Raw genomic sequence first — 13,296 nt, 5'->3', positions numbered from 1 at the left:
TTTAATTTTTCTAGAAAAGAATATATATTTGCAGCAACGGAATATTTTGTCGCAATATTAATTATTAAAATAAATGAATGTATTATTTAGCGACGGAATATAAAATCCGTCGCTATTCCGTCGTTAAATGTAAAAAAAAAAGATATCTCTTAGCTAGGGTAAACATTATTTCATTTCCAAACACAGCAGCCAACACGGATAGAGAGATAGACTGTGACAAATTGCTAACATAGAGAGAGAGAGAGCACAACATAGATCAAAATAATGTGAATCTAGGGTTGCTATTGTGTTTTTCTCTTCTTCTACTGCAACTTTTATCTAAAGGAAAGGTATGTTTTGATTTTTCTATGTTTTATGGGCAGTTTCTTTCTTCTTTATATCCTTCTTTGTGTTTTCTGACATTAAATCTAAAACGAAATTAAAATATCTGTGTTTTCTTGCTTATTATCTAAAGGACAGAGTGTCTTTTAAGTGTTTTTTGGGCTAAAATCGAAGTTGGGTGTGTTTAAAACTGTTGGGTATATAATTTATTTGAAGGTTAAGTGTTGGGAATCTCTATTTCGGCCAAAATCTGATGAAAATGGAAATTCGACCTTTGTTTGTGCTAAATCTTGTAGGATAATATTATTTGGTAGTTAAAGTTTGTTTTAATTCGTTGCATGTCGAGAAAAAACTTGAAAAACTCAACATTCTTTATATTCTGTGATTTGAAATCAGTGTTAGTGAACTGAGTTTCTTACTCGATTTTTTTTATTTCAGTTTGTCATTTTTTTTAACTAAAAGGTGAATGATATTTTCTGTTTCAATAAGTTATTTCAGCTTGTTCTTCTCTCTTAGCAGCCTTTCTCATTAGCAAAATGTATCGTTTTGTAGCAAATCTTGCTTCCAAAGCCAGGTAAGATTCAGATTTTATAACTTGGATTTTTCTGTTAGAAAAATGTATTCTTTATTACTTTTAAGAAATACCCATTTTCTTGTTTTTCTTTTTTGTGTTAGAAAAATGTAATCTTTATTACTTTTAACAAATACCTATTTTCTTGTTTTGTACAGAGTGGCAAGAACCAACACCCAACAAGTGAGTACTATTTTGCAAGATACTTTTTTTTTTTTTTGGTATAGATCAAGAAGAGCTGTATTTTGGATTGTCTGTTTATAAATGGTTTTGTTGCAGATTGGTGGAAGGTTAAATTGCAGTAGAAGTTATGCTGCAAAGGATATTAGATTTGGTGTTGAAGCTCGAGCTGCAATGCTTCAAGGTATTGAAGAACTTGTTGATGCTGTTAAAGTCACTATGAGTCCAAAGGTGAATTTTTTATCAACCCCATTAGTGAATACACTCTGTTTGTTACATAGATTGTTCATATATTTATATGTAAACAATTCAACCCCATTAGTGAATACACACTGTTTGTTACATAGATTGTTCATATATTTATATGTAAACAATGTTTAGTATAAAATATTGTGACTTATAGTACCTGTTATGTTATGTAGTTTCCAGATATGTAAAGTTCAATTGTTTTGACCCTTGGAGGGAATACTTGGTGCTCAAGTAAAACTCATGCTAAGAATCTAGTTTTGGTGAAATGTTCTTGTTTTTAGCAAATTACAGTCTTCTATTTTCGTACATGTGTACATTAAATGTTGTGTTGATCTGATGGTTTGTGATGAGACTCTGTTGTCTTTCATTTGACTTGGTCATTTATTGGATCTATGCTTCCATTTATACAAAAAACATTCAACAATATCAGAGACACAAGCTCTTAATTTTCTAAAAATGGAAACATGAAAGTCGTTATCTAGGCATGTCATTAGACTAGATCAAACAGTAACACAGTGAAAGTACTCATTAAGGGCATATGCAACCTAAATTGTACAGCTGAAAATTATTTGAAGCTGTCGATAAGCTTCGCTCTCTGTTACTGCTATGTGTGGTAGGTCGTTACAGAAGAGCTTGGACTGAGCATTGAAAATATGGACTTCGAGATGCTGGGAACATGTAAAAAGGTATTTTTGCTGCACCATTTTCCTGTAGTTGGTTCTTCTTTTGTATATTGTTCTCTTTTGAATGTATAAGTGCTTGAGAAAATTGTGCATAATGTGATTTTTGTTTGGCGTTTCTAGTTAATCTACTCATGCATTCGTTTTTCTAGGTGGCTGTCTCCAAGGATGATACTGTCATTCTTGATGGTGCTGGTGCGAAGAAGTCCATAGAGGAACGATGTGAACAGGTTTTATCTTGCTTCCTTTTGCTCCCATATGTGTACAAGTACCGCATTTCAGCATGCACTACTACAAAAAAGCCTTTTAGCGGCAATATAAAGCTACCTTGGTATAAACTCGTGTGCCTTCCTAACTGGGGTTCTTTCACATAAAGTTGGGGAGTGTAGGATAGATAAGATAAATATAGTTATCATCACCTTGTATTGCCTTTAACTCTTAACTCTAAATTAACTTAGATTCATAGGTAATAAAATTAGATAAAAGAACTGCAACTCTTACCAGATCTTTTTTTTAGGCATCATGTAACCATCGTCAAATTAAAGGAGACTATTAGTTCACTTTTTTTTGGATAAGGAGACAATATTATTTTACATTGTTTTTGTCTTGTTATAAAGATTAAAAAAATTGAACTCAAGAAGATCAGCATCAATGACAACAGAGAAGTCATTCTGACTATATTAGTGGGCTTCACTAATTTTATATCTCATATAATATTGTTTGCATGTAGCATGGGTCATTACAAGTATGGGTTCAAAGCAGATCCTTACTGGATACCAACAGTTCATTAATATCATTCAAAATATACTTTAGGTCCTGTTTGTAGATAGAGATTGAACAAAGTACATAGCAAGACTAAATATAAGACCCAATCATGAAGTGCAGAGTACTAGACAACCCAGCTTAAATAGGTCTGGGAGATGAAACTAAAAAAAGAAAGAAATAAGGGGAATATAATTAATGACATTTCAAGTGATGTGTTACCAGAAATGACAGCATTGCCAAGACAAGCAGGCTTTACCTGGAAATTCTTGTGCGCGTATGTAAGCCTGGGGATCCTTCTTAACACCATTAGTATGAACACTGGTTGGTCCATTTGCAATCTTTTATGTTGGTGAAGAAGTTTCTTGATCACTTTTAGCAGCGCTGACTTCTTTCTCCAGTTTGTAAAGTAGTTCATTCAGCAAATAGTTCAAGACCACCGAAAGTTGCTTGTTAGCGGCTAACATTTAATTGTCGGTAGTACATTAGTTAGAGAAGAAACTAGCGGCAATTAGCTACTAGCCACTAAATATTTGCCGTTAAAAGGCTTTTTTGTAGTAGTGATGGGGTGTTGAGCTTATACTTGTGCTCTTTGTATTTGCAGATTAGATCAACCATTGAACTGAGCACATCTGAGTATGACAAGGAGAAGTTGCAGGAAAGACTAGCTAAGATTTCAGGAGGTGTCGCTGTGTTAAAGGTATGCCTTTTGTTTGCAACTTGTGAATGAGTACTACATGCTGCAACTGTTAGTTCAATCAACATGCCATTGTACAATGTATGTTAATTTTTGCTGGATTGATTTTTAGATTGGAGGAGCTAGTGAAGCTGAGGTTGGTGAAAAGAAAGAGTCACTGATGCTTTGAATGCTACAAAGGCTGCTGTGGAGGAAGGAATTGTTCCAGGTGATTGCACTCTCATATTTCCCTTGCTAACTGGGAATAACTAAATAGTTAGAGATGAGTAATGTTTTTTTTTTTTACTTGCAGGTGGTGGCATTGCTCTTCTTTACACAGCAAAAGAGTTAGATAAATTAACAACAACCAACTTTGACTAGAAGACTGGTGTACAAATCATTCAGAATGCTCTAAAGGTTTGCTATGCTCTTTAACTCTTGTTAATTAGTCTACAATATAACCCCTCAGAAATAGAGTAGATCACAACTTATGCCATGGTTTAACTCATGATTGCAGACACCAGTACATACAATACCCTCTAATGCAAGAGTAGAGGGTGCTGTCGTTGTTGGTATAAAGCCTTATAAGATGACTTAAATTGGTACTACAATTGACTAAAGTCCAACCAACCAGAATTTGAATTATAACCAATGATAAAAACCAGATTTTGATCATAAAATAACCAAAAAACTAGTGCAATGAAATGATGAAGTATTCCATGGTGAAACCAGCAGCAACTTTTAGTAAACTGGACTTTGCTATTCTTCCCAGGTGGTCATACTCATATCTATGTATACAAATAATGTCCCAAATTTGTTCCCTTAGTGCATCATTCGGCGATACTATCCTTGCACACCTGCATTTGCTGAACTGCGCATACTTGATGTTATCATATGAATTGCATGATGTACTAATGTGAAAAAGATGCTACTATTTATTACAAAAACCAGCAGCAGATGCTCCAATTCCATGTACTAGAGTAACCATTAGCGAAACAATATTGTATCACTTCATATCCAAGATGAATAGGATCAGTGGCACAATAAATATGTAGCACTGCATAATTTGAACTCCTAGAATCCTGTTGCTGATCATGGCCATATAGTATCCTGCTATATATCCCACCAGCAACTGTATGAAAGTACAATATTTCCATATCATTTCCTATAAATGTAGGATCAATAGAAAGTAGTATGATATCAATTTTGAAACAGGCTTGTACCAATTCATTTCCAAGATACTTAGGATCATTAGCACATACAAGTTTCAAATTTTCTGAACATCTGATGTTTTTTTGCTTGCATGTAGAGATCAAACATGCAAAAAAGAAGAAAGAGTTAGTAATAATTACCACCATGTTCTCCTCCTTAAGGACTTGAACATGATGGTAGTGTTCCCCTCTCCTCTCCACATCAGAAACCTTCTGCCTCCATATGCATTCTAAACAGCTGCTTAGCCTTAGTCTTTCGGCACATATTTGATCATTTATATCCAAGTTGTATGAAACTCTTTTTTGCTGGTCATCCTGAGACTTCAATTCCAACGAAAAATGGATAAATATATCTGCTCCCTTATCTTTGGAATTCATTTCTCTTTTTATTTGGTAAAATTGAATGGTTAGTATTCTTGATGTTTTAATTTCACTACTTATTACAGGAAAAATATCAAGAAATATTATGGGAAAAATCACAATCTCAGTCTGATATTGATCAATGTGAAGCATATTACAAAGCTGCTGGGGGAACAAGGAAGAGAAGAATATATCGTAGTCCTTCACCCATGCATTAGTTTTTTATGTTATCTGCTTTTTGCTGGAAAGAACAAAATTATGCACTATCAATACTTGATGGATGTGTGGGTTCTTTTGGTAGTTGATAGCTTGGTGTTGTCGGTGTTTTGGACTAAACGATTAGGATTCCGTTATCTATTTTGAATCTTTTTTATAAATATTATTTTATGTGAATGTCAGTTATTTTTAAGGGTATTTATTAATTTGTATTTAGTATGTTACAACAGGTGCATTTAAAAAAACAAAATGGAAGAAAAATATTTGTGACAGATTTGCGACGAATTTTGGTCGTTGCTAGAGGGAAAACAGTAGGCTACAGACTGCGACAAATATTGTAGTGTCGCTAAATGCAGGCACAATTAATTCAAATATTTTGCGACGGATTAGCGACAATGGTTTTCATCGCGAATTTACTAAAACGACGAAATGAAATATGAAATTAGTCACGGAATTCATAACAATAGCAACAAAATATTCTGTTTCTATAATGTGGAACGGATCTCATACGTCGCTACTCTGTCGCTATATTTGCTACAGATTTTATTTTTCCGTCGCTAATAGGTTAGCAACGCGCAAAATCGTAACAGACGACATTCCGTCGCTAATCCGTCGCAACACATGTTTAGCAACAGATATATGCTGATTAGCGACGGAATACGTCCGTCACTAAACGCTGTTTTTTTAGTAGTGCACCCCGTAGTTTCTATACGTTGAGATTCGTTAGGTATTAGCTATTCAATTGCAGACATCAGAGTTATTGTCGAGAAGATGCAAGATCATAGGTGCTCGTGTTACGATTATAAGAGTCCGAGTTCGCGTAACAGGTTATAGGAGGATTGGAAAACTAGTGAACTAAGGAGATTAAGCTTTCGAGGCTTTGAAGGAAAGTTGGGCAAGGTTTGGTACGGAAATTTTTGCCTAACTGGAAGAAAGAATATGTTTTAGTATATTAAGAATTTTGAAGTGAAACAAAAGTCTAAAGTGAAGTTTGGGAAGTCTAGTTTCCAACACAACAAACCGCTCCTCAATAGGACATCGGGGTAAGGAGATATGGACGTTACGAGTCGGGCTGGTAGACCAACAAAATGGTCTGCGCGAACGCGCCAGGGAGTGGCGCGAACGCGTAGAAGGCCAAGAGCCAACACAATGCGAACGCGCTGAATAATTTTGAGGCCCAGATTTGGGATGAAGGTTATATTATAAAAATGTAATAATAACATATATATGACATTTGGAGACCATATGGGGTGAATTGGTTCATATGGCACTTGATGAAAAGCCCTCGTTGCTGCAAGCAAAGTGGGGCCCACACACCAGATTTTTATAAAGGACATATGAAGAGATATATGAGTAATACATGGAAATTTGAGCAAGTCCTAAGAAGGAGCCTTAAGCCAAAAATGAGCATAAGCCCTCCAAAAGGACGATTTAAGGAAACATTTTCGGATGATCTGACTTGGAGTGGCCAAAACGATATTATAAGTTTGGAATTCGGAAAACACCAAGAATGAAAGTTGTAGATAATTGAATTAGTTTTTCAACCATAGGTCGTGGGCCCTCACACGATATCGAGATCAAGAGTTATGACCTTTTTACTGAATGAAGGTGCAGTCAGAAAAACTGAACCAGCGCGAACGCGCCCAAAGCGGGCGCGAACGCGTTGAAGGGAATTTAAGCCGGTCCAGGCAGAACCTGTACTTCTACTAAAAGGGGGAGACCCCCTCATTTTCGTCCCAAACACACCAAAAACTCCTCAAATATTCCAGATACTTCCCCAACATTCCAAAGACCAACATTTTAGCCCAAAACCAAGTATAATTCCCAAATTCCTCTCCAGACGGCGTATAGTTGCAACTACAAAATTATGTATCAACGCGTTGTGGCTTAAGCTCAAGGTGGGGGACTTAAGATATAGCATTATTATCCAAAGAAAGGTATGAATCTCTTGTTATTAACGTTAATCTTGGTTTATTTACGGAGAAGGAGTCGTTAAATTGTTGTAAATTATTTCTGTTGGTGGAAATATGGGACAAACACCGTATGGGATGTTCTATGGAATAATTTGATTTGTGAATGATGTTATTGATGTTGGTATTGTTATTGTTGTGTTGGTTGTTGAATTGAGCATTCGGGTTGGGCATATAAACAGGGGAGATGCTACCTGATTTTCGGTAGAATATAGAATAGTTTGATTTGAAACTTGGAATAAGTGTGCGATAATGAGGCTAACGTTAGTGTAAATCCTCTTAAATGTAGACTTACGAGCTTGGACACATAAGCGTAGCCATTAGGAGGTTGAGCAGGTATGTTAAGTCTCGCCCCTTTCTTTCAAAGGCATGATTTCGATGTTATGACTTCAAAAATGTTTCCATATCTTCCTTGTTAAGTTAGATGTTCATGACTCCACGGCATAATCCCTTTCCTAATAATTCATAATTGTCTTCCAAAATGTTCTTATTTTCTTAATCAGAGATTTATGGCTCCGTGAGCTCTTATGATAACAACGATGAACTTGTTTTCACAATCATGATGATGATGTCAAAGATGAGCATATTTTCCTACGATGATTATGATGATGATGATTCCGGGTTTAAAGGTTCCAAGTTTACGATTTCAATGACGATATAAGAATGTTGAGCTATTTCTTGATTTCTCAATTTTATTCATGGATGATGACTATTTTTAAAGATTCCAAAGTATATGAATTGACGCCTTATAAGATTTATGATCTTATTCTATGTTCTCTTAATGCTATTCTTCATTGATAGTCTCACCTTATAATAATTGTACCTTCAAGGTGAGACAAAGCCATGATGATTATTCCATAATATAATCGGAGGTTACCGACCTTACGTCACTCCGATAGAAACATAACTTTCCTTGGGATCTCCCCTGCATGCTGCTTATATATATATATATATATATATATATATATATATATATATATATATATATGGGGAATATGGGGAAAAATGAAGTGGCGCTATACACGCATGGCCACCTGATCAATTGGTTTAACTTATCATCCCGGACGCGGGATGCACAGACGCGGGACACATGTGGTTAAATGGATCGGGCCGACGTTCCTCGGCATATTTTCTGTATATACGAACAAGAAATGTTTTTCAAAGAAAGATAAGCATGCATGGCATCCGCCCTAAGAGGCACTCATATGTACAGGTCACTCTTTTATTCTACGGCATACTCTATATTTCCATTCTGTTATTATTTATACTTTATATCCCTTACTATATTACTACTCATGCCTTACATACTCGGTACATTATTCGTACTGACGTCCTTTCTTGTGGACGCTGCGTTCATGCCCGCAGGATCAGGTAGCCAGTTAGACGATTCGCAGCAGTAGGACCTCATCTCAGTAGCAGTTACTACGCTCCATTGATCCGGAGCTACACCCCTTTTGGTATGCTATTCGGTTACGTACATATATGGGTACGGCAGGGTCTTTTCCTATCATTTCTACAGTTTGTACTCCATAGAGGTCTGTAGACAGTGATATGTAGTCGTGATATTATGCAGCCTCGTCGGCGTGTATTTTGTTGTACAGTATATATGTGTAGCGGCCAAATCGGCTCACGCTGTTATTCTTAGTGTTTATGTTTATATGTATGCATTGGCCGTGAGTTCCCGGTACGATGTCTTTTATGTTGATTGTTCGGGAGACAGTATAGCACAGTTACAGATTGTATATGGGCCCAAGACAGTCAGTGAAAGATAAATGCAAGCACAGGAGTGCTTGTCCAGTAGTGGTCGGGTACTTGTCACGGCTCATCGGTTTGGGTCGTGACAAAAGTTGTATCAGAGCAGTTCGTCCTACGGGTTGTCTACAGAACGTGTCCGGTAGATTCCTGTTTATGGGTGTAAAGCCGGCCACACTTATAAACAGGAGGCTGCTGGGCATTTAGGAATCTTGACCTTTCTTTCTATCTTAGATCATGCGATAGAGCTAGAGTCTAGGTAAGATTGCTTCTGACCTCTTTTCCTGTAGGTAGGCACAGATTGACGAAAAGATGAAGAGATCAACTTCGGGCAGTGGGGGCGCTAAGAAGACCCCCAGATTAGATCCAGGACCCCAGGCTCCAGGACCCAGCAGGAGGAGCCATAGTTATTCTATTGAGACTAATCTCTCGGAGGACCCAGCGACGATTCCTCCAGAGTTTTTGACTCATAGGGAGGAGGACCCCCTAGAGGACAGCTATGATAAAGATCCATCTGAGTATTCGTTTGGGACACCGGAGGAGTAGGACATTCTCGAGACCGTACCAGTTGCTCCTATGGTGGAGCACTATGTCAGACCAGCCTCCCCAGTGAGTGTTACGGATTACTCCAGCCCCCTATCCTGGCCGTCGGTAAACCAGGAGTTACCCGGTTGTGTATATCCCTCGGATTCAGATGAGAGAGATGATGAAGGCCAGACGAGCAGATAGTGGGTAGACAATGATGAGGAGCACACTTCACCTTATAGTCCACCAGATCAGACTAGAGACCGATCGACTACAGGTATATGAGCCCTTATTGGAATTTTCTATGTATATGTGTTTGCTGTAAGATTAGTACTTAATAGAGGCGAGCGAAAATCCAAGGGCCGATAACCGAGTATTTATAAGTAATGGCGATCAAGGTGTTTTTGCCACCAGTGGGAATTTGAAAATCTAGGATAAAAGGTAGTCGTACGCATAGGTGAAAGGTGAATATTGAGGATTGAAAAGGAAAAATAGTAATTGTGTAATCGGAAGAGTAAGAGACCATTTCTAATTCGGAGGGAGACACATTACGAGAATGTTTTGGAATCTGTTAAGACTTCAACCTGCTCCAGATTTTGTGATGAAGGTCATGCGGTAAGGTGGATGCGATTATACCAGCATTAACGCACTGGATTTCATCAGAGTTTTGAGGTTAAGCATGCTGGAGTGAGAGAAATATTAGGATGGGTGACCCGTTGGGAAGTGTACTAAAAGTCCTATAAATTCAAACATAAGAGACAAATGAGAAGCTAGAGTAGTCTAAAGGGAAATTGGAGTATACGGAATGGTTGGACACCTTAAGAGGTCGCGTAGGCCAAGGCGGACTAGACCGGTGAAGAGAAAGAAGGTGCATCACAGCTCTAGAATTAGGGTGAGTTTGAATAGCGTTTGGAAATATTTTGTAAGCAAGATGGTAGTAATTATATATATATATATATATATATGCGTATGATATCCTGTATGTGGCTGTATCAACGGGTAGGTGTATCCCAGCAACCGAGGTTGTGGTATATTGAAGGCATTAATCGAACAGGGTAATAACGTTCAAGCGACAGAAGGACGTTACTAGGTAAGCTGATGTTACTTTCACTACAGGTTAGGTTTGGAGAGTTCTAATGTAATGACATCTGGAAAGGAAAGAAAGTGAGTATATGGAAGGTAAGGAGATCAAAGTGTCGAAAAAGTAAAAAGTAAGAAACATGAGTGAGTGAAGCCTCTGAGAGAGACGACGGGCAAGGCGCGAGACTATTTGGGTAAACATTCAACGGTAGGCATGTGAAAGGGATTAAAGTGTGGTAGTATGGAACAAAAGAGGAATGTGTGGGGTCAGAAAACGGATTTTGATATGTGGGGCTAAAAGAATAGTGACCACGATGAGGAATGTGAAGTAAGAGAAAGAATTATTAGGCCTTGCAATGATGCTAAGGGATTTTCAACTCTCGAGAGGTATATAAAAGGATAAATGGGTAGTTGACAAATGTGTAATCATATTGACATAGTTGCCTCGGACATGAGGACGCTTTTCTAAAATATGACTTAAGAATAGAACGGATTTGGACGTTCAAAGGAATATTTCACGAACTTCCGAGCCGATACTATAAATAACAAAGAGGAGAAGGGCGCTCGAGAAGAAAAGAACCTAAGGAGGATTAAGCATGAAAATAGGGAAGGTATACTAATGGGCTGATCGAAGAAAGAGGAGAGCATTTAGAAGCAAAGTAACTGGAAATCTTTAACGATGAGAGTGAGAAGGATACTTTAACGAGTTGGCGGTAGGAAACCGATCAATCATTGAGATAACAACGAGGATGATGGGGCAACACAAATGATTCGGAAATTAATGACATAGAATGACAATTCCTGTAAAGACCGAGAGATGCGATCATAGAGGAAATAGAATGAAATCTAAGGAATGTGCATGGAGGACAACCTGGCCGTAACATCAGAAAGACAGATGAAGGCTCGATGAACAAGGATGGAGAGAGAGTACATTGTAAGAATTCTGTGCTAAGAGTAAGAAGTAGCAGCACACTCGGAAAACTTGGATGCACAGCTGCAACACAAACGCGTAGTTAAGAAGAATTATGAATAAGTGAGTTAAACGGGCGAAAGGACTAGTAGTGGCTGGAAGGGTACGAAAATATTGATGATATAGACATAAATGGAAGGAGAACTCAAGCTAAGAAGTTTTAGACATGTTATGAGCAAATTCAGGAAGAAAGACGAGGGGTAAGGTATAATCGAAGACTTCATAAAAGGACGTGGTGAATCTCGATGTCCCCATTAACTTGTGGGTCCAGGACACCGTTAGTCATAAAAGACAGAGGTATGAAAAAACAAAAAAGAAGGCATCGGAATTGGATACCCTTATGAGTATTCCAATTGAATACAAGAGTGTAACTAGCAAAAAGGATAAATAAGGCAGACCATACGATGATAGAACCTCGACCTTGAGAAGGTCGTAAGGGCGGCAGATAATTGCCGAAGACGATGGATATTCGAAAGCTATTAGTGTATTAGGACCTCCTTAATAAGGGGGGAAGAACATGTTGGACTTGAAAGGAATTATGACGTTCTCAAGCTCTAGAAGAAGAAATTTATTAGCTCAAGGCCAGAGTTCGAGGCGTATCAGCATATCAGGAAGGTACCAGAAAGAAGTAGAAATGAATTGAAAGTAAGTGTACCATGCGGCAGACATAGGGAGAAAGTATGGAAGACACCTTAAGAGAATGATTCACGCCGACATGAGCTATAATATTTCTAGACCATGGTTTGAATCCCCCGTATCGAGCACAATTGCGCAGTGCTTAAGTATGCAGCAACATGTCCTGAAGGGTAATAAAGAGAGCAAGAAAGGTCTACAAGCTAAGTTCACAAAGAATAATGGAGAGGATGGAAAATCCAAAGGACACTTTGGATGACAACGACTATTACAACAAAAGCAACAAAAATTGGTGGTTTGGTAATTTTCCGAAGAAAGGAAGAATGTTGCTCCTATGAATGGGAATAAAAGAGTTCACCGGATATTAGAAAACATTTCATAGATTACTAATTATGCTGAATATGAGAGCATGTGCTATGGAATTACATGAACCGTCAACGTGAAGCTATGCCCAACTACAATTGTAAGAAGGTCACACCGGAAAGCCAACAAGGAATAACGACTAACGAAACGATCGCCGATACAAGGAAATCGAAGATAAGTCTACTTGCGTCGCAAGAGAGTCATAATAGAAGAATTGCCGTAGTCCTATGCTTCTGGGGTTGTATTGATAGATGTGAGGGAAGGAAGTAAAGAAAAAGTTGTAGCAGGAACTCAAAGATGTTGCGAGCTATGAAATTAGTTGAACTCGGATTATGAATTGCCATAAGTGTAATTGTATTGTGAAGGATAGTAAAGGGTGAAGAACCATTATGTATATATGTACTTTGGATCGTTGGAAGTGGTCTTGGAAAGGAACTGGGAGGAATAGTTTAAGAAACACAGCCATTATGCCCACTAGCGACAAGGTCATGTTGGATAAACACTCGGAATGTAAGGGTAAGAGAGACGGTGACAAGGATGTAAGGACTAATGAAGCTGATCAATGAACTAGAAGGAGTCAGTATATTGTATATCCAAGACCAACAGATATCAAAAAGAGTAGCCCCAGATGGTACCGAAGGGATAAACGCAGAAAGGGCACCGTTTATGAGAAAGGTAGTGGGTCGGGTCACTAACAAGGAAACAAGGAACGATAAAAAGAGAAATACTTACGGGCCGATGAATAGTTATGGCAATATAAGTCAAGACTACAAGAAT

At 37.8% G+C, this 13,296-nt stretch overlaps 1 protein-coding gene across 2 annotated transcripts; it reads left to right on the top strand.

The window, feature by feature from the left end:
* The first annotated feature begins 201 nt into the window (after positions 1-201).
* Positions 202-5,397, top strand: LOC132602228 (chaperonin CPN60-2, mitochondrial-like). Of its 2 annotated transcripts, XM_060315186.1 has the most exons (8): positions 202-1,075; positions 1,172-1,303; positions 1,939-2,007; positions 2,154-2,231; positions 3,368-3,463; positions 3,573-3,668; positions 3,753-3,856; positions 5,097-5,397. In XM_060315186.1, exons 2-6 carry the CDS (start codon positions 1,247-1,249, stop codon positions 3,627-3,629), a joined length of 357 nt encoding a protein of 118 aa, XP_060171169.1. In that variant the 5' UTR covers positions 202-1,075; positions 1,172-1,246; the 3' UTR covers positions 3,630-3,668; positions 3,753-3,856; positions 5,097-5,397. The 2 variants fall into 2 exon arrangements, with proteins under 2 accessions (XP_060171169.1, XP_060171168.1); XM_060315185.1 differs by having other exon boundaries at positions 202-1,303.
* Positions 5,398-13,296: the final 7,899 nt, after the last annotated feature.

This window comes from Lycium barbarum, chromosome 7, assembly GCF_019175385.1.
Source record: "Lycium barbarum isolate Lr01 chromosome 7, ASM1917538v2, whole genome shotgun sequence".
NCBI lineage: Eukaryota > Viridiplantae > Streptophyta > Magnoliopsida > Solanales > Solanaceae > Lycium > Lycium barbarum.
This window is presented reverse-complemented; position numbering and strand designations above follow the sequence as displayed.

What these genes read in the sequence shown, in the direction of transcription:
- LOC132602228 (XM_060315185.1), top strand. Translation starts at nt 1,157, where the DNA reads ATGGTTTTGTTGCAGATTGGTGGAAGGTTAAATTGCAGTAGAAGTTAT. An exon ending in AAGTCACTATGAGTCCAAAG is followed by an intron (nt 1,304 to 1,938) that starts GTGAATTTTTTA and finishes TATGTGTGGTAG; the next exon opens with GTCGTTACAGAAGAGCTTGG. An exon ending in GAGGTGTCGCTGTGTTAAAG is followed by an intron (nt 3,464 to 3,572) that starts GTATGCCTTTTG and finishes ATTGATTTTTAG; the next exon opens with ATTGGAGGAGCTAGTGAAGC.